This window comes from Frankliniella occidentalis, unplaced genomic scaffold (assembly GCF_000697945.3).
Source record: "Frankliniella occidentalis isolate FOCC.00 unplaced genomic scaffold, Focc_3.1 Scaffold110, whole genome shotgun sequence".
NCBI lineage: Eukaryota > Metazoa > Arthropoda > Insecta > Thysanoptera > Thripidae > Frankliniella > Frankliniella occidentalis.
The window spans coordinates 137,034-154,398 of NW_026267238.1; the positions used below are offsets into that span (position 1 = coordinate 137,034).

Below are 17,365 nucleotides of genomic sequence, written 5' to 3' on the forward strand. Positions count from 1 at the left end.
CGAGTGGCGTACGGTTTATTGGGCCTCTCTTTTAAAGGGACTTCGAAAGGAAGCGTTTGGGGCGTTAGGCTATACTTCTGCAGTCACCCTATCAGGGGAATGTTATTACCCATACGGTGATTCATTTATCATGGCCACCTTAACAAGCTTGTAAAAAAACTTTGAAGGAAAAGTCTCCCTTCGACTGGGATTCCCCATACTCCTCGCTCGCAGTGGGCTGCTGTAGCTGGATGAAAAACTGGTGGCCTGGTCGAGGGGACTGTCTGTTTTCTTTTAGCCCTGTAGACTTTTTTTTTTGCAGTAAAAAAAATACACTACACCCCCCATTGCTAGGGCCCCTCTCCCTCACTTTTTGAGAATCCCTCCGAGTCTATAGACTGCCAAGATACTTCCGCGCTTGTGTTCATGATGACTGATATAAGTTAAAGATATAAGCGCCATGGGGAAAAGGAGGATCCTGTTTTAAGACACAGAAGAAATCTTTCTCATGGTGTTAACAAAAATTTGTAATATCATAACACATAGAAAATACTAGTGACTTACATACATAGTTTCATTTTGTGCCAACATCAAGAAAAGGTTCAACATAAAAGTAACATAAGTAATAAGAATAAGAACCAAGTGATAACTTCGGTTCAAAGTAGATCTGCAAGTGAAGAATAGTTAATCGGTTACATTGAATGAAAGACCTTCCAGTACGGGGGCAATACATAACAGAGTAAGCCCTGTTCCTTTCAACAAAGCTATACCAATGCAAAATATCTTTTCGGAATGTGGTTGAGTAAAATGGCATCAACTAACATACCTTAAAAAACATAATTAAAAGTAAAAAAAAAATTAACATCACAGAGACATCAGACCATTTTTGCCACAAACAAGGCAAAATCTGGCAGAAAAATTCTTGGAAAGTTTTAATCACAATAGGTAATAGCTTAAGCTAGGGGGAATGAATGACAAATGGTGCTTCCAGTTAGAGACATAATCATGAAAGTGAGCACATTCCTTCAGAAAGACACAGTTCTAAATCTATCATGGTTTCAGTATATTCTATAGAAAAAATTGACTAGAATCTACACGAAAACCTTACTAATAATTAGGTCTATTTTTTATTATTACTGTTCTGTAAAAAATGAAAAATTGCTCTCACAATGATCCTGGAAATGACCAAGTAGCTCCATGCTTCATTCAATTCGGAACAAAAATAGTTCTGGTTTCCCAAAATCAAAAAAAAAGTTAGCAAGATTAATTATTACTTCTGCTCTAAAATTCTAAAATGGGATGTCCTAGAAGGAGATCCAAAGAAATCATCATGGAATAAAATAAAAAGGCTGTGTTGATTAATCTACTTTTTCTAGAGTGAAAAAGTCTACAATCATTTTAAAACAGTCTTCAAGTGGCTTTTTGAATGCAAACTTCATATCACAGTATGACAATTTTAATTTGACACTACAGTACTTCAGATTTAAAAGACAGGTTTGGAAGCATTTTAAACATTTTCATCAAAAACTACACAGAACCTTTGAAAACGATTCTATTCTAGATGGTTTGTAAGAGAATACAGAATACAATATCTCAATTATAATTTAATTTTCCTTTTAGTATAGATCTCTGAAGATTCTATAAAAATTTTATGACTTGAAATCCTAATATATTTTTGAAGGATTGTCTCTTGTAAAATCTTTTGAAAAACATCATTTCCCATTCCAATAATCAATCTTTCCTTGGTGGAATATCAGGTTGTGCGTAGGAAGTGCAATCGGAGGTTCAGAGCCAATATTTGGAACATCATCCTGTAACAAACATGATGGTGTAACATACATTTTAAATATTACATCTAGTTCCAGATTGATCTTAGGAGCCAATTAGACAACAATGGAACCGGAAAATACTAACTTGGAATTGTTTAATAAAGTCAAGAAGGCTTTCACCCAGCTTTTCTCCACTTATTCTTAAATTTTCCAAACTGTTGAACAGAAAATAATTTAAGTTACAATAATTGCCACAGCGAACTTATGCAACCAGCTTAACAAAATAACAAAATACTGCACCTTTCTTGTTCCCATAATCCACAACTTGTAATGGATTTGCAAATTTGATTATTTGCCTCAACATCAAAGAGAGGAACCCCAAAACAACAGTCCAATAGAGTCCATTCATCACATCCCTCAGATAAATCACACTGTTGGGTAGGAATGTCAAGTTTAAGTTTATCAGCAATTTGATCAGACATGTTTTTGACTGAATTTACACATTCTGAGGAAACATCAGATGATGGTGTTGAATGTTTAGTTTCTGCATTATTGGATCCATCCTCCTAAACAGAGATTTCACAAAATTATAGATACTGAAAGGACAGTAAAGTACTGAGTATCAATTAAACCAAAGAGTACAATACTGAAATTCGTTCATACTTGTTTCAAACTATCAACTTCTTCCCGCAGTATGTTTGCACATTCTTGGTTAGTAATACCATTCACTGGACTCTGTTGTCTTTCAATTGGGTTTGGTGATTTTAATGGGTTTAAAGCTTCTCTTTTTCTTCCAATGTTATCATGAGGGCCTAGGTATACCATGGTCACAAAACCACAGTTGTGTTTTAAGTCTACATGCTCTGATAATCTCATTATGGCTGGATGTCTCTGCCAATCCAGAGGCATCTCCTCTGTGAGGAACAAAAATAAGTTAAAACTCTTAAATACAAAAAAATAACTATAGTATCAATTGAGTATTCTGTATATAAATGAAACATTAAATTAAAAAGATACATTGACTATCTAAAAAAGAAAAAGAATACATACTTGAGGCTAACTTGAAAGGAAAAGGAACAAGAGCTGTTTCAGCCCCTCTGAGAACTCCATAAGCCTGAGGAGAATAAAGTCCTTCGTCAGAAACCACATTTTACGAAAGCATACTAGAATTTAAATTAAAGATGCAAAATCAATCAAGATACAACAAAAAGAACTATACCTGGACTAAGACAGATGAGTGACATAGAGCATCATTAAGAGTTACAACAATATTTGCAACAGGTAATACACCTGGATCATGACCCCATGTGGTTACTAAAACCTTATCAAAATTACGAAATATTGATGGCATACGTTTCAGCCTTGTACCTGAACCACAATTACACAAAATCAAACAAGGGTACTCGATACTTCTCACATGAATATAAGCTGGGAACGAAAATCTTAAAAACTTAATAGATTAATTTATATTTCAGAAGTTACCTTTGGCCAAAAGGAGAGAGGGTGGACCATATCCTGTTTTCTGATACAAAAATAATTTGAACCAAGCTGAATTGACTTCTGGAATAGCTGGCCCCAAATGAGGAGGCTCCATACTTGTAATTGGCCTGATTTCACGGCTCAGGGGAGCCATAGACACAAGAAGACTAAAACACAAATTATGTACATGTTCATTATTCAGACAAAAATTAAGGTCAGAAAAACATGTTATTATTTTTTAGATTTTTTGCACAGTTAACTTACGCATAATTTTTGTTGAGAAGTCTAGTGCATGTTGCAAAATCCAGTGAAAGGAGTGATTCGCAACGCACAAGGTCTAAGCGACGATTTTGTCGAAGAAACAATATTGTAGATCGTAGGATAACTGCATGGTCAAAGTAACGCTGTGCTTCCCCTTCCCCCTCGCTCCCTTCCACAGAAACTTTTTCTAATTCCAGTAGAAAACTATCTAAAGATTCATCTGGCAACTTTCCAACTTCAAACATAGTCACTGCATGGTTTTTCAGCCCCTGAAACACATTTTAATAATAATACTGTGAATACAAAGTATACACAATGAGGTTTACAAAAGCAAACAGTCCCACTCACTGGTGATAAATTCCCCATCATAAGAAAAGCTGTCAGAGTTGAATCAAACAGGAAAGCAATTCGTTTGGCACGAGGCTGAGCAAGGGTAGCTTCACTTTCTTCAGTACCACTTGAGGCATCAGCTTCTGCAAGAGCTGCATTGATTTCCTGAAGAAGGTGTTCGTCAGGGGGGGAAGCTAACCTGGATATGTGCAAAGGAGACGTTCATGTAAGATATCCATTAAGTGCAACATAAAACAGTTATGTCTAATTTAATTTCAAAGTCTTACTTTTTTGTTGTTTCAGCAGTAACCTGCTTCCATGAGAGATGGTTAGGCGTACTACATAAATCAGTTACTTTTTTCCTTGCAAAACCTAGTCGACAGTAGAGGGAAACAGCATTCTTGACAAGATTAGCATCAATTTGTAGGACACTTGCTAGCTGGGAAGGAAAGATGTCAGTCATATATGATGTCAGGTTAGATAAAAATGTGTTGTCTGTTTTTTGTCTTACCTCTCCTACTGAAGTGTGCTCATCAATAGATACGAATATTTTATAAAGTAATACTTCAAAATAATCACCAAGGACTCTGTTCATCACAAATCCTTCTAGGGGAGGAACAACAATGAAATCTGTGTCATCTACAGGAACATCCAAGTATATGAGGCCCTTCCTATATGAGTAAGAAAGAGACAAATTTAATGCTATCATCACAAAAAAATGTGTTTAAAGTAGAGATAAATTTGAACTGTTGAAATATACTTGTATAGTGCATGCACTAGATTGAAATCCAAATCCCCGGCTCGTTGACTTCCCATATCAATAATCTTATCAATCATGGCAACTTCAGGCTCTGACACCATCTATGAACAATTGTAGATTGTTAATTGAAAATCTTATAATTTCTAAGACACTGAGAAATTGAGAATATTAAGTAATCACTAAACTGTAGACCTTAATATCTTCCTCTGTGATGTAGCCAACATCAACATGCCACCAACTCTCCATAGTAATGTCAATCGGTTTAGAAGGCAATAAATCTTTCACATTTTTTCGTCGGAAAAGTTTACGCCCAGACCTACATTGATTCATTAATTCTATATACTCATTTCGGCCAATGCCAAGCAGGCGGAGACCTGCGAAAGAATGTAACAGCTTAAGAATACTATCCCTGGCTGATTAATATGAGATTCAATTGATTAAATACTTGCAATCAGCCGCAGTGAAATTTGGCAGTGAATCATATGAACGCTCTTGTTCCATTATTGATCCCATCACATTTAAATAGTATTGAAATGGTGTCACACGTAGGCCTTTCACCATCACATCAGCTAAATGGTATGGGTACAGCATAAGATGTGATTGGGAAAACTCAAGTAGCTCCTCATAATATCTCTTTTCATCCTTTCTCACATACTGAACTGTTCCAATAAAATCATACTGAATTAGTTAATTGGGCAAATTTACATGTGTCATTGTATGAACTCTTAAAAGTGTCCACTTGGTTGTAATATTTACCTAAGCTTCCTCTGAAACGAAGTTGATTCCTTATACTGAAATATGTTATGCATTTCTTGTATTCCTTTTGGGAGTTGCCCAGTCGCTAGGAAAATCCAAATGAAAATACATTATGAACAACAAGTTGTCAAACTCAGCACATACAACCAATTTGATTAAATAATATAAAAAGTCAAAATATAGGAGGTAAAGAAAAAGTTAAGGCTCCTTTTGAAGGAGACCTTGAGGAATACTGACAGATTATATTAAGTGATATCAGACAATCCAAAAACAGTATTATAAAAGAATATACGAATTTCATAAAATCAAGCCGAAATAACATGCAAAATAACGAAAGATGAGTCACAAAATATAAGGATGTGACAGTTGTTTGCATAGCAGACAGACCCCTTGACATTTGTTTACCTGTTTTATGTTTTGAGGCAATTTACTCCAATCGTGATTCTGCCTGATGTGGAATTCCACGTCTTTTTGCATTTCAATACAGTTCTATGAGCATCTAACATAAAGGATATACAATACTGTTAGCAAGATTAACAAGAAATGTGCAAGAATCTTCGGTGTTGGTCTCCTTACGTCGACACCTCAACTAGAAACAAAATAACACAAAATACATAAAAAGACGAGTATCTTCATTCCCTTTCCAAGGCGGTGGTAGAGCTGAAAGCGCGAATATTTGAACTGTAGAACCACCTTGACACGACATGCTTTCGCTTCGAAGTGAAATTGCGCTCTTGTCAGACAAAGAAATTTCGCTCACACTGTACGAATTAAGGTTTTTAGTATTTCAAATGAATCGTCACTCATCTTGAAAAGGATTGAACTGTTCCTGTTTTCAATTTTAAAAACTATCATTAGAAGCATCCATACATCGTTCAGTGCCCGTAAACACTGTGTTTGAACACAACAATATTTCTTCATTTGATTCCATCTCAACCAAAGAGGTGTTTCTATAGTCACTTCTCACCAAAATTCCTTATCTTTCGAAATTTCAAAAATTGTCTCGTTGAATGACGTATACATTGGTCAATGCCATACCCTACAGCATGCGCATGAAGTCGTGCTTTCGGGGAGATTTTGCATAATTTCGCAAGCTTCTTCTCGGAAAAGCACCTGAATCTTGTCTTTTAAAATTTTATGTCGTTTATTGTCGTGTACTTCTAATTTCACGAATCTCCGAGCTTTCCGCAAGATTCCAGTAGGAGAAGAAACATTTTATTTTTAGTGACTTTCACTTCTTGACGGTGCATTCAACGAACGCAGTGAGTAGCGTTGAGTAGTTTCCACATTATATTTTAGTCTTTTCTAAAAAACTGTCATCTATCCTTGTGAGCACCACACTGTTGCAAGTTTAATCCAGTCTTCAAAAACTTTCAATTCACTGAAAAATGTTGATGCATTGGTTTAGAATTTATAGTGAAGTTAGGAACTCTAAAACAATCTGAAGTGCAGCGTCACTGATTGGGTCCGCTAGGCTTGAAAGACTACATCTTTGGTTTACTTCTCAAGGTTTGTTCACCGAAAAGAAAATTTATGTGTGTGAGATGTGAACATGGTTTTTATGTGTATCTGATATGTGCGTACACATGGGAAGTATAACGAGTAAAGTTCCGAAAGGGGTATGTCTGCTGTCGACAAGGACATCTAGGCAAGAAAAAGCTTCTTGTCCTTTGAGGTTAATGTTGGATGGTTTATATAGTTGTTTGGTTGTTAAAGGGTATGTCTGTTTGTTCACAAGTCCGGTGGAGTTTGAACACCTTTTCAGCAGCAGCAGTGTTCTTTATTTTGTTAAAAAGAAAATATTTAAGATAAACGATCAACGTTGACATGTACGTAGTTCGCATCTTCACCGTCAATTCGCGGATCTTAGCGCTAGTGTACGATGCTGCTGTTGAAGGTTTGCAGCTTTGCAGCAGTTAGGTCTGTTACCTGGTCTTCTTAAATGCTCCACGAATTTAGCGAAATTGTAACTTTCTCTCAGTCCAAGGAAATTTTGTTTAAAGCACGATTCGTCGAATCGTCTTACACTCTCTTTATTTACTCCAGCTATGATAATAGCATTTTTTCCAGAGCGTTGACGACCGGGGTAAGGAAAGCTTTCGAGTAGGCCCGTTTTCCCCCTTTATTAGTTTTTTTAAGAACCATATTTCTTGTTGGTTTTCCTCCCCTAGTTTTCACTCGTATCATTGATCTCCATTTTCACGCTTGCTATAGTTTTTTGGGACCTCTCATTTTGTCTATATTCGGACACACCCGCGTGTCTGTCGATGTTGAGATTCCAGATCGGACGAAATTTGTAGATGTAGGTTACAGATTTTGTACCGCAAACATTACACTAGCGTCACCACATGCCGTTGAATATTAATGAACCCGGTTCCTTTGGAACTAGTTAATCTGTTTTAAAATCCATACTTTGCTTTTTAACCTGCTTACCTTGTTCTTGCTTTTTGAAATGCACTCAACTCATGGAAGTCTGAGTGTACTCTTTGCTTTTTTAAAGAAACATTTTGTTGAAATTTAGACAGATGTATGTTTTGTAAGTTTAATATTTTCCTACTCTGAGGGTTGGGCTCAATGGTTGCACTAGAACAGATGAATTATCCTTATTTGGCTTTTGCTAATATTAAGTCCCACTAGGTCTCCAATACTATCATTATCATGTCAAGGTGGATCCACAATAGACACATCAACACATCACATATCACCATACATCATATAATTTTTTAAGGGTGAAACCTCAAAAAATCATACGATGTGTGGTGATGTGTGATGTGTTGATGTGTCTGGTGTATCTGATGTGTCTGTTGTGGATCCACCTTATCAGCACAATTATTTCCCTAACTCTCCTTGTATTTTCAGGTGATCTGCAACAGTTGAAATGGTCTCCACAAGACAGTCCTGTAATGGAGGTGGAGGAGACAATAATGATACAAATCACTCGAATGTTACGTGGTCAAGAAGTCGCTCAACTGGTGCAAGTACTTCAAACGAGGGGCTTAGTAGCTTGAGCCTCAGCAATGTAGCTAATGCTGGGCACAGTGGAAGTGTTAATAGTTTAGAAAGTGTGCAAAGTATATGCAGCTCTGCAAGTAGCAGTGGAGTTAGCAGTGCTAGCTCTGTTATTGTAGAGCCACTCAATCTTCTGGATATGCCTCCTGAAATTCTGGAAAAAATCTTCTCATATGTGGGATACCACAAAGTTGCACAGCTTCGTCTGGTAGATACATAATATTACATTCTTCTGATTATCTTTTACAATTTCCAAAACTGACTAAATTAATTTTGTTTTATACAGGTTTGTAAACAACTGGATGCTGTTTCTTGTAACATCCTAAATTCTACCTTCCATCGACTCCAAAACATGATGCTCAGTCGATTCCAAGCCATACGAGCTAAAATGCCTCGAAGGGAATCAGCGCGGCGACACCACCATCTTGCCTTAGAGTCTGATATAGTTGAAACTTTGCACATGCGGCTCACTTTACTGCAGATGACATTTGGGAAACACATTGAAAGAAAACACTGTTGTTTCTTTGCAGGCGAGGTAATTTTATTGCTTAAAAAAATTAATAAAAGTAAACAAAAAAATACTACAACTGTACTAACAAGTGCTTTTAATTCTCCCAGATTTTAGATGAAGTTTTTAGAATCTTGCACTACTTAAAAAATACTCCTAAATTGTCTCGGCCATACAAAGTGACTGATGAATTGTTTGATTTATCTACTATGGCCATGGAATATTTCAAAGAGCATATTGAACCTACTCTTCCAGAAATCTCATGTTTTGGTACTGATTTTTTGGACTTCTCAGGCTCTTTTACAAGTATGTGTTTATCATTTCTCCATTTGTGTTTTAATATCAGTCTATGCTCTCTGTGCTGTTTTTGGTATGTTGTCAACAATACAAACTTTGTTCTCAGGAAAAGATGACAATGCACTAGTACCCTATCCTATGGTGCCCTCGCCTGAGATGGATAACTTTCTGGAGCCAGTCCCTCAGTCAAATATGGTATTGAGGAAACGGATCCGTAAAATTAAGCAGGGGATGAGGAGGTAATGATCTTTTTCCTCAGCTCTCTATTAACCTCAACATTTTTCATCCTATCAGCACTAATTCTTCTCTTTTTTTCACAGATATAATAACCAGTTAGGGGCACTCAAGAGAGAGATACGAACTTGCAAAACCAAAATTGGAGACCAGCAAAAACTTCTTTTGGAGTATGCAAATCGGTTGGATGAAAATGATAAGAAAAGTGAAGAGACATCACGAAAATTCAGCACATTACTGCAGGTATGTCTGTTTCAAATGAAGTCAAGAATTTGGGTACAACCACACTGATCTACTATGTCGAAAAGTGATAGTAATATTGCAAATCATCTCTGTGCAGGAACTCAACAAATGCAAGACGGAGCTTCAGTTTTGGCGTTCTAAGGCCCCAGCTAATCCCCCTCGTTGTCAAAATTGTGGAAGTGCCATTCCTGTGGTACCAGGCGAAGATTTAAAAGCATTAGCAAATCAAGGTGTTTTAGATGGCTTGCTGGTTTCGCCTGCACCTACAGACAGTAGTATGAAATTTTTTAGTTTGATCTGATTCTAAAATTTGCTACTTATGCATTTTGTCATTTGTTTGTCTTTTAATTGCTACAGTTCCATGTAATTCATTTTCAGCTGACCCCTTTCATGGTCTATGGGCTGGATTAGAAGATCCTTGTTGTAACTCAACAGTTCCTGGGTCAGCCCTGCCTGCCACCTCTGGTCAAGGACCAGTGTCAAGTTCTTATTCTGAGTCACCTTTACCAGAAACTAGCTCATCAGCTTCAACATTGAATGTCACGGCCACCACTTCAAATCCCTCAGTTACCTCAGCTACGCCTTCAACCTCTTCAGCTGGCTCAGCAGTTCCCTTGAACCCTTTGGGTACCTCAGATCTACAAGAGCCATTACAATCCGCTAGAGTAGGTGTAAAAAGAAAATCCAGCACAGCTGGTCAGTTTGCTATTGCAACTAAAGTGCGGCGAGCTGCCCACTTAAAGTCACGTGCGAGCAAACGGGCAAACAAGGTGTAAAAAGTACAGTTAGCATAAGATCAATTTAGACTGGATTTTCTGATAATTGGGCTTGTGTGTCAAATGTTGTTGGTATAATTTTTTTGTTTGTTTCTTTTTAACTATGTATTTTCTTTAATTGTCGTATATTTATTAATGCTTATGACAATGAAATATGCCCTGTGGGGTAAATGTTAATATATTCCCATCAAAGTGATTTTTTTAGAATGGAACTTTAACTTTAGTGTAGGATATCAAATAAAAATTCTAGTTTTTGATTTTTTTTCACCTTGATAAGGAACCCAGAATGATTTTAAGGCAGAGCTGGGACCAACTCAAGTCAAGTTACCCTGTAATTTATGGTTTTATGCATATTGTGCAGTAATGTAGCAAAAGAAATTGGAGCAGATGAACCAAAAGGGATTTTTGGTATTGTTAGATAAGAGAAAGCTTTATAAGATTGTGATTGTTGACTCATGTAAATATTAATCTGGACTTCTGCCTCGCCGAAGTTCAAAATTGTCTTCAATCTCACAGATTGTATGTAGTGTCTAGATGAACTGATGTACAGGGGTAGAGGGAGGTACTCGTCTCTTTCTCCATGTAAATTTGCAAGTTCAAAAGAAGCTTGCTCAACATTACATTTGTTAACTTAGATTACAACAATCAACTGAACTTGTTGGTCATCGATGAATAATTTCTCTGTATAGGAAATGACGAGATTCTTTGATGACCTTCATTGTTTACTCAATGTATGCAATTCAGCTTATTCATTCATAATGTGAGCTCGAAATTAGCTTTGGGAGATGTTGAGGAACCAAATTGATGATTTTGTGTGTTACGCGCTCAGAACTCATGTTGAGCTGAACACTTAACATTTTGTGTCTGTCGTGGATAAATATGTATGTTGAGACTCTTTTGTAGATGAATTTTTGCAATTTACTGTTGATATTTCTGACCATTGTACCTCTAAATTTTGTAGATTATTTTGAATTTGTTCTCAACTATAGTACATTTACTACCATATGATTTATATGTACATTTTCTCATCCCATATCCTGTGTACACAGGTATTATAGTATCTTAATAATTTTGAAGACCCTGTGGAGCTACATATTCATTTCATTATGAGATCAGTAGACAAGTGTGTAACTTTGCCCATGCCCAGGAGTAAAAAAAAAATAATAAAAAATACCATGTTGGGCACTGAATGTTGTCAAAACTGTCAGAACATTTTGTCAGGTTATTTTATTTATTGCTGATATACATATGTACTATATGGAATGAGTACAAAAGTTTCATCTTCCAGCTCAAATCACTATTTTAACAGTATTTTTTTTTTTATCCATGTCTGGTAAACAAGATTGATTTTAAGATGTTTGTAGAGACATGATTCAGTGTGTTTTTTTTATGTTTTTATTTTGGAAAAAAAAAAAGATGTAAGAGGAAGGTTATTAGAGCTCATTCGGTTTTTATCACCTCTTTATATAGGCAAAAGTGTCCATAATCATTTCTATGTGAGAAGTTAATTAAATGCATTCAACATTGAGACGTAAATGTATAATGTCTAAATAATTTTACCATTGCTACCCACCAGAAGAATCAAAATAATTTGAGGAACAAACCAACAAACCAAACAAACAGTAATAACATAAGTTTATTTATACACATTATTTACACAATTCTTTCCTTTCCAGCTATTTGCCCAATCTCTTCCGATCCTCATTTCTTGGTCTTCCACTAGCTTTCTTTCCGCCAGCTGGTGGTTTATCTTTTGTTCTGTTGCTTATCAGCGGATGAATTTCTGGTTTGAAGAAAGAAACAAAAGAATGTTAACTCAAAAGAACCAGAGTGCACGATGTAGAAAGACGATGGTCAAGAGGTACACATCAAAATCTGATTGGGAAACAAACCATCTTTAGGAGCTCCTTCAAGCTTTATTTCATGTGTTTTATATTTTCGTTTCTTGGCAGGGCTTGGAGAGTCATTTTCTTTGCTTCGTTGTTTATCATTTTCTTGGCCTGCACCACTACCACTGGCCTGAGCTGCACCTGGCAATGCACCATCTTCTGGATCTTCAACCTCAGGTGCAATGGGTAAAAATTGTAAAGAGGCCATGTCCTCTGTCTCTTCATCAGAGCTACAAAGAGCAGCTACTCTATCAACAGTGGTTACGTCAACCTAAAACAAGATAACACAAAATCACAATGAAGTTTAAAAGGTAGAGTTAGATGGATTATTTCTGAGTTTACCTCTAAATCTTCTTCTTGCTTCTCTGGGCCCAATTCTACAGACTTGTCCTCATCACTTAAGTCAAATTCTGATTCTCTTTCTTCATATTCAACATTTTCATCAAGCTCTTTAAAATCAGGGGCAAAAGCTGACCAATTTTCCACTTGGTTTTGAGCCCAAATTGACACAACTCCGCTTGAAATGGAGGCTATTATTGGTCGCACTGGATGCCACTAGTAAAACAAAAAGCAGTTAGCATACCAATAAATACCTGACAACTACTCTGGTTTTAAAAAGAGGGAATAAATTTTATGCAAGCAATGAGGGTGACTTACCACAACATCAAGTAACATTTCCCCTTTCGTTCCATGAAGAATTTTGACCAGATTTCCAACACTTTTTTCCCAAATGTACAGAGCATGTTGACGAGCTGAGCCTCCGCAGATGTATTCTCCATCACCCGAAAAGCAACATTTTTTCCACATCATCCTAAGCAAAATGATAAAATTAGTGATAAATTATTTCAAAAATTGAAAGGTTTGTCTTTGAGTTTTAGCACAATCTTTAAAAATACTAATACTATCACTACAGATTGATTGAGAATCATCAGCCAAAGGAAATTTTTCTTACTTGTTAACAAGATCCTGAAGTTTTTGCAAGGGTTCAGGGTCCCCATCTTTACCACAAGATAGAACCTGCTTGGTATCATACACTCGAATGACACGATCTGCTGTGTTAACAAGAAATACACTACAAAAAAAAATAAAAAAAATAAAAATACAGCATAAATATTTTTCTTACAGAATGGTCCTGCAAAATCATACTCACTCTCCTCGGCGCGCAAACTCAATACTTTTAATAGCTGTTGCACTGGTTGTTGCTTGAGTAACTTTAAAAGATGCTTTAAGAGTTAATTCTGGAAGTTGAAATACTTGCATTCGCCCTTTAGAGTTGCCTACATAGAGATATTGACCACGGCGATCTAATGCAGCTACTATATTGAGATCAGACTGAAAATAAAAATTAACAAATACTTGTAGCTTTAGTTCTTAATTATATTTCCAAATGCATTGTTCAATTCAACAATAATATTACTGCACACAAACCAAAAATGGCTCTGAGAATTGTGTAGCTCACCTCATCATCAAGGGGAACAACTTTATGTTCTCCATCCACATCAACCAGGACAGCAGCATGACGCATTGGGCAAACAAGAAAGAGGCGGTCATTGCGGGGATGAAATTGAACCTGACAAAGAGAAATTTGGATGAAGATGTTACTTAAATAAAAAACTAAGATCAGTGTTTTGAGCAGATTAATATCTAATACTTGAAACCAAACCAGCTAACCTTTAGTATTGGTAAGGGAAAACGATATTTCTGTTCACATTCTCCAGTTAATACATCCCAAATGCAGACATTGTTATCGGTAGAAGCACTCAAAAGCTTATGTCCGCTTCTTGACCAACTTAAAAGCAAAAAAGTGATTTAATAATTCAAACAAATAGGGTCAAATTCTTTAACTTCTGTCTCAAACATAAATTGGGCTCTTACCTCAAAGAACACACAGGATGAACATGGGCGCTTATAATTTTGGCTATACCTCTGGTGAGAAAATCCCAAACAACGATTCGACCATCATTACAGCCTACAGCTAGCAATGTTCCACGTTTGTTAAAAGCACATGTTACAGCCAAAGAAATACAGTCCAAGGTACCATCAAACTCCTAAGAAAAAGAGAGAGGAATACTTTTGGAATCACACTATCAAATTAACATTCTACTGAGTCCAAAAACGGAAAGTTAAATCTTACCTCAGGATAGTTTTGACCAAATGACTCTGCAAAAATAAAAAGTGTTATAATTCAAATAAATATAAATTTTGGGGGCAAACACAACTAATTTCGAGAAAATTTCTATGTTGACAACATTAGCTACATAACCTCAACACTAATGCCGGTTATAACTGCCTGAGTATTAACTAACCTAATAGTTCCAAATTCATGCTGGTAGATCTGATGGTACATTAAAATATCTCGGAAACCACAAAAGTGTTACGCTTTAACAAGGGATTGCACATAAATCGCTAATTTATCGTGCAAGACAACAACAAAACAGCTGAACAGTTGTTTACATTTACCTACTGCTACCACTGGCACGATGCACGTACCAACCCACACACAACGTCACCATCAGCTCAAAAAGAAAAATTCACGACATATACAAAGAGTTTGGATGCATAAAGGTATAGAATGAAGAAATAAACAAAACACTTACACATAGTAAGATTTCTGTCGAACCAGATAATCAATACAATGTGGGCAATGTTCCTATTCGAACCGTTATTTAAATAGTAGATGGTTGGTACCTTTCGTTTCAAATAAAGAGCGGGGGAGGCGTTAGATATTGTGTTCTGCTTTGTTCGTGGTTGGTTGTGTTTAGTGGTTTAGTTTAGGTCTTTCGGTCGTTTGAGAAAGAAAGTTAAGAGGTATCTCGCATCTCGCACCACTATGAGCGTCCACAAGCCAAACAGTCAACAGCAGAAAATGACTTTAGATTCAAGAGTTTTCGATAGTTTGTCCTCGACATTTCCTGAATTTCAGTGCACTATTGCTGACATAAAGTTTCCTAAAAAGGACTTTGTCATAAATTTTTATCTATATGTGCTGGAACAACTCCAATTTAATCCTAACAAACTTATTGGTGTAAGTAACGTGTAAAAGCATTGTCGTCAATGAGTTGTTTTTTTGTGTTATTTAATCTCTTAGTGAAATCTTTGTCACAGACGCTACTTGAAGATCAGTTTAAAGGAATATCCCATCCTGAAATGTTTCGAGAGAGTTTTCAGCTTATCAGCCTGATGAAGTCCCTACGGACCATACTAAATAAGCTTCATACGAAAGATGGTTTGCAGTTTGGGTTGAATGACCTGGTTGATCCCAGTAAGTTTCATATCTTCAAACATCCAGTGCAGTATGAAATTTATATTCTGGGCTTCATTATTGCAGAATTAACCGGTAATCGTGCAAATCTCCTCTGCCCTACAAAATTGTTCTTTTTTTTTTATCTGATTCTACAGGTCCTGCCAGAAATTCGGCATTTATGTTTACTCTCCTTAACTTCTTCAATTTCGCTGATGCAAGAGTGACCGAACTTAAAGATAAACTTGATATCGTTGGTGAACGTAAATCTCAACTGAGTGAATTATTGGCTAAACGGGAACAAATTGCTAGAGAGAAAAACGAGAGAGCAGAAAAGAAAGTCAAAATGCAGGATCGTGCACAACAGGTAATTGGGTATCTGTTTCTCTACCAAGATTGAATTTTTGGTATCTTTATTAGTTGCCTTTTTTTAACCAATATTTTCTGTTTGCAGATTCATATCCAAAAATTAGGATTTGAAGCATTGAGGGATGAAACTGTGTCTCTTGAGAAAATGAGTGACAAAAGACATGAAGAATTGGAAGATGTTGCACGACATATTTGTAGGGTCCAGTCCCAGATTAATGAGGTACCCATTAATTTGGTTTTTGAATTGGACTCTATTTAAGTTTTCTAATTTTGGTTTTAAGTTTAATTTTCTTTCTCTCTGTGCAGTTAAAGGATACCTACCATAAGTTGCAAGCTCAACAAGTACAATCTCCTGACGTACTTAAAAACAGTTACAAGCACCTACAAGATAAGCTTAAAGAAACCAAACTTCTATTGGAACAATCACAAGAGACAGCTGAGGAGAAGAAAAAGATCTTGCTCTTACTTGAAACAGTGGAAAAAGGACAAGACAATCGTCTGATACTACTCAAAGAAATTATTGATCAAGCCAAGGAAGTGAAGTAAGTTAATTTTTCTCTGCCTTTAGTACTGCACTTAGATGAAAACTTGTGGAATTGAGTTTTACTTCCTTATATTTTGGCACCTTATCTAATTTCTCTATATTTTATCCAGAAAACTTGGAACTGAGCTAGCTAATTTGGAGTTGAAACTTAAATCAGATTCCGCTTTAACCGAGGCATCTCAGGCTAGACTGAATGGACTCAAAAAGGATCTCTCAGGTCTCACAACTCAAATAACCACTCTTGAACTACAGCATGAGAAAACTAAAAGTAGCATGAAGGAGGGCATACGTCATTTAAAGGAGTGAGTTGACAAATTTTTACTTGCTCTTAACATGCTTTGTTTCGAGAGAGTGTTTGAAGACAGAAGCGTTAGGATTGGTCTGTAACTACTATACTTTATTGCAGGGAGCGGAAAGCCCTAGAAGATACGGAGAGCTCTGAACTTGAATCTGTGCTTGAGTCTATTGATAATGTACAACAAGAGGTTAACAGTTTACTTCAGGAAAATACTAGATTAAATAAATCTTACGAAAAGCTCTATGCATCTCTAATCCAAAAGGTAACACTTCGTTTTTGAGCATTTGGTTTTGTGAAAGTATCTGATAGTATGTGATGTAGCAATTTTTGTTCTGTTTTTCTTTTTCTTAGGAACAAGAATTTACAAGCTCTGAAATTGAATATATTGATGGTGAAATTGCTGAAATGAAACTGGCTCAACAATCCAAGAAAAGGTCTTAAATCTAATGGTGAAACAATTTTTCATGTAGGAAATATGGCTAAGTGATAAAACAAAAATTGTCAATAATTTATGTAGAATGTAATTGAATGTAATTGTCTTCTATACAAGGAATCAAAATTTGAAAATGTTTTGATATTTCTTATGTCTTCATTAAGAAAAAGGTGGGTTTGGTGTGCTAGGC

At 36.1% G+C, this 17,365-nt stretch overlaps 4 protein-coding genes across 4 annotated transcripts; 2 read left to right on the forward strand and 2 right to left on the reverse strand.

Annotated features, from left to right (window-relative positions):
* Positions 1-481: 481 nt before the first annotated feature.
* Positions 482-6,603, reverse strand: LOC113205617 (protein FAM91A1). Its single transcript, XM_026421306.2, has 16 exons — positions 5,740-6,603; positions 5,335-5,419; positions 5,028-5,237; positions 4,771-4,952; positions 4,579-4,679; positions 4,330-4,489; positions 4,106-4,257; positions 3,837-4,017; positions 3,492-3,757; positions 3,231-3,394; positions 2,968-3,116; positions 2,799-2,862; positions 2,412-2,662; positions 2,049-2,314; positions 1,894-1,963; positions 482-1,790 (listed from the first exon to the last, which is right to left on the reverse strand). Exons 1-16 carry the CDS (start codon positions 5,809-5,811, stop codon positions 1,692-1,694), a joined length of 2,472 nt encoding a protein of 823 aa, XP_026277091.1. The 5' UTR covers positions 5,812-6,603; the 3' UTR covers positions 482-1,691.
* Positions 6,604-6,666: 63 nt separating this feature from the next.
* On the forward strand, positions 6,667-11,944 carry LOC113205583 (uncharacterized). Its single transcript, XM_026421257.2, has 8 exons — positions 6,667-6,843; positions 8,194-8,551; positions 8,630-8,878; positions 8,962-9,157; positions 9,255-9,387; positions 9,469-9,625; positions 9,723-9,900; positions 10,004-11,944. Exons 2-8 carry the CDS (start codon positions 8,213-8,215, stop codon positions 10,399-10,401), a joined length of 1,650 nt encoding a protein of 549 aa, XP_026277042.1. The 5' UTR covers positions 6,667-6,843; positions 8,194-8,212; the 3' UTR covers positions 10,402-11,944.
* Positions 11,945-12,019: 75 nt separating this feature from the next.
* Positions 12,020-14,777, reverse strand: LOC113205584 (retinoblastoma-binding protein 5 homolog). The gene is made up of 11 exons (XM_026421258.2): positions 14,597-14,777; positions 14,425-14,450; positions 14,166-14,338; positions 13,962-14,079; positions 13,750-13,860; positions 13,441-13,622; positions 13,243-13,362; positions 12,948-13,101; positions 12,633-12,845; positions 12,294-12,561; positions 12,020-12,184 (listed from the first exon to the last, which is right to left on the reverse strand). The coding sequence occupies exons 1-11, from the start codon at positions 14,613-14,615 to the stop codon at positions 12,078-12,080; spliced, it is 1,491 nt and encodes a 496-aa protein (XP_026277043.1). The 5' UTR covers positions 14,616-14,777; the 3' UTR covers positions 12,020-12,077.
* Positions 14,778-15,007: 230 nt separating this feature from the next.
* LOC113205585 (M protein, serotype 5-like) lies at positions 15,008-17,319 on the forward strand. The gene is made up of 8 exons (XM_026421259.2): positions 15,008-15,315; positions 15,396-15,552; positions 15,690-15,898; positions 15,986-16,120; positions 16,207-16,442; positions 16,555-16,746; positions 16,851-17,004; positions 17,094-17,319. Exons 1-8 carry the CDS (start codon positions 15,121-15,123, stop codon positions 17,181-17,183), a joined length of 1,368 nt encoding a protein of 455 aa, XP_026277044.1. The 5' UTR covers positions 15,008-15,120; the 3' UTR covers positions 17,184-17,319.
* Positions 17,320-17,365: the final 46 nt, after the last annotated feature.

What these genes read in the sequence shown, in the direction of transcription:
- LOC113205583 (XM_026421257.2), top strand. Translation starts at nt 8,213, where the DNA reads ATGGTCTCCACAAGACAGTCCTGTAATGGAGGTGGAGGAGACAATAAT. An exon ending in CTTCTCAGGCTCTTTTACAA is followed by an intron (nt 9,158 to 9,254) that starts GTATGTGTTTAT and finishes CTTTGTTCTCAG; the next exon opens with GAAAAGATGACAATGCACTA. An exon ending in AATTCAGCACATTACTGCAG is followed by an intron (nt 9,626 to 9,722) that starts GTATGTCTGTTT and finishes ATCTCTGTGCAG; the next exon opens with GAACTCAACAAATGCAAGAC.
- LOC113205584 (XM_026421258.2), bottom strand. An exon ending in TTGGTCAAAACTATCCTGAG is followed by an intron (nt 14,339 to 14,424) that starts GTAAGATTTAAC and finishes TCTTTTTCTTAG; the next exon opens with GAGTTTGATGGTACCTTGGA. An exon ending in TGAAGGAGCTCCTAAAGATG is followed by an intron (nt 12,185 to 12,293) that starts GTTTGTTTCCCA and finishes TCTTCAAACCAG; the next exon opens with AAATTCATCCGCTGATAAGC.
- LOC113205585 (XM_026421259.2), top strand. Translation starts at nt 15,121, where the DNA reads ATGAGCGTCCACAAGCCAAACAGTCAACAGCAGAAAATGACTTTAGAT. An exon ending in GAATGACCTGGTTGATCCCA is followed by an intron (nt 15,553 to 15,689) that starts GTAAGTTTCATA and finishes CTGATTCTACAG; the next exon opens with GTCCTGCCAGAAATTCGGCA. An exon ending in TCCAGTCCCAGATTAATGAG is followed by an intron (nt 16,121 to 16,206) that starts GTACCCATTAAT and finishes CTCTCTGTGCAG; the next exon opens with TTAAAGGATACCTACCATAA.
- LOC113205617 (XM_026421306.2), bottom strand. Translation starts at nt 5,811, where the DNA reads ATGCAAAAAGACGTGGAATTCCACATCAGGCAGAATCACGATTGGAGT. An exon ending in CTAGTGCATGCACTATACAA is followed by an intron (nt 4,490 to 4,578) that starts GTATATTTCAAC and finishes TTACTCATATAG; the next exon opens with GAAGGGCCTCATATACTTGG. An exon ending in GGATTATGGGAACAAGAAAG is followed by an intron (nt 1,964 to 2,048) that starts GTGCAGTATTTT and finishes TCTGTTCAACAG; the next exon opens with TTTGGAAAATTTAAGAATAA.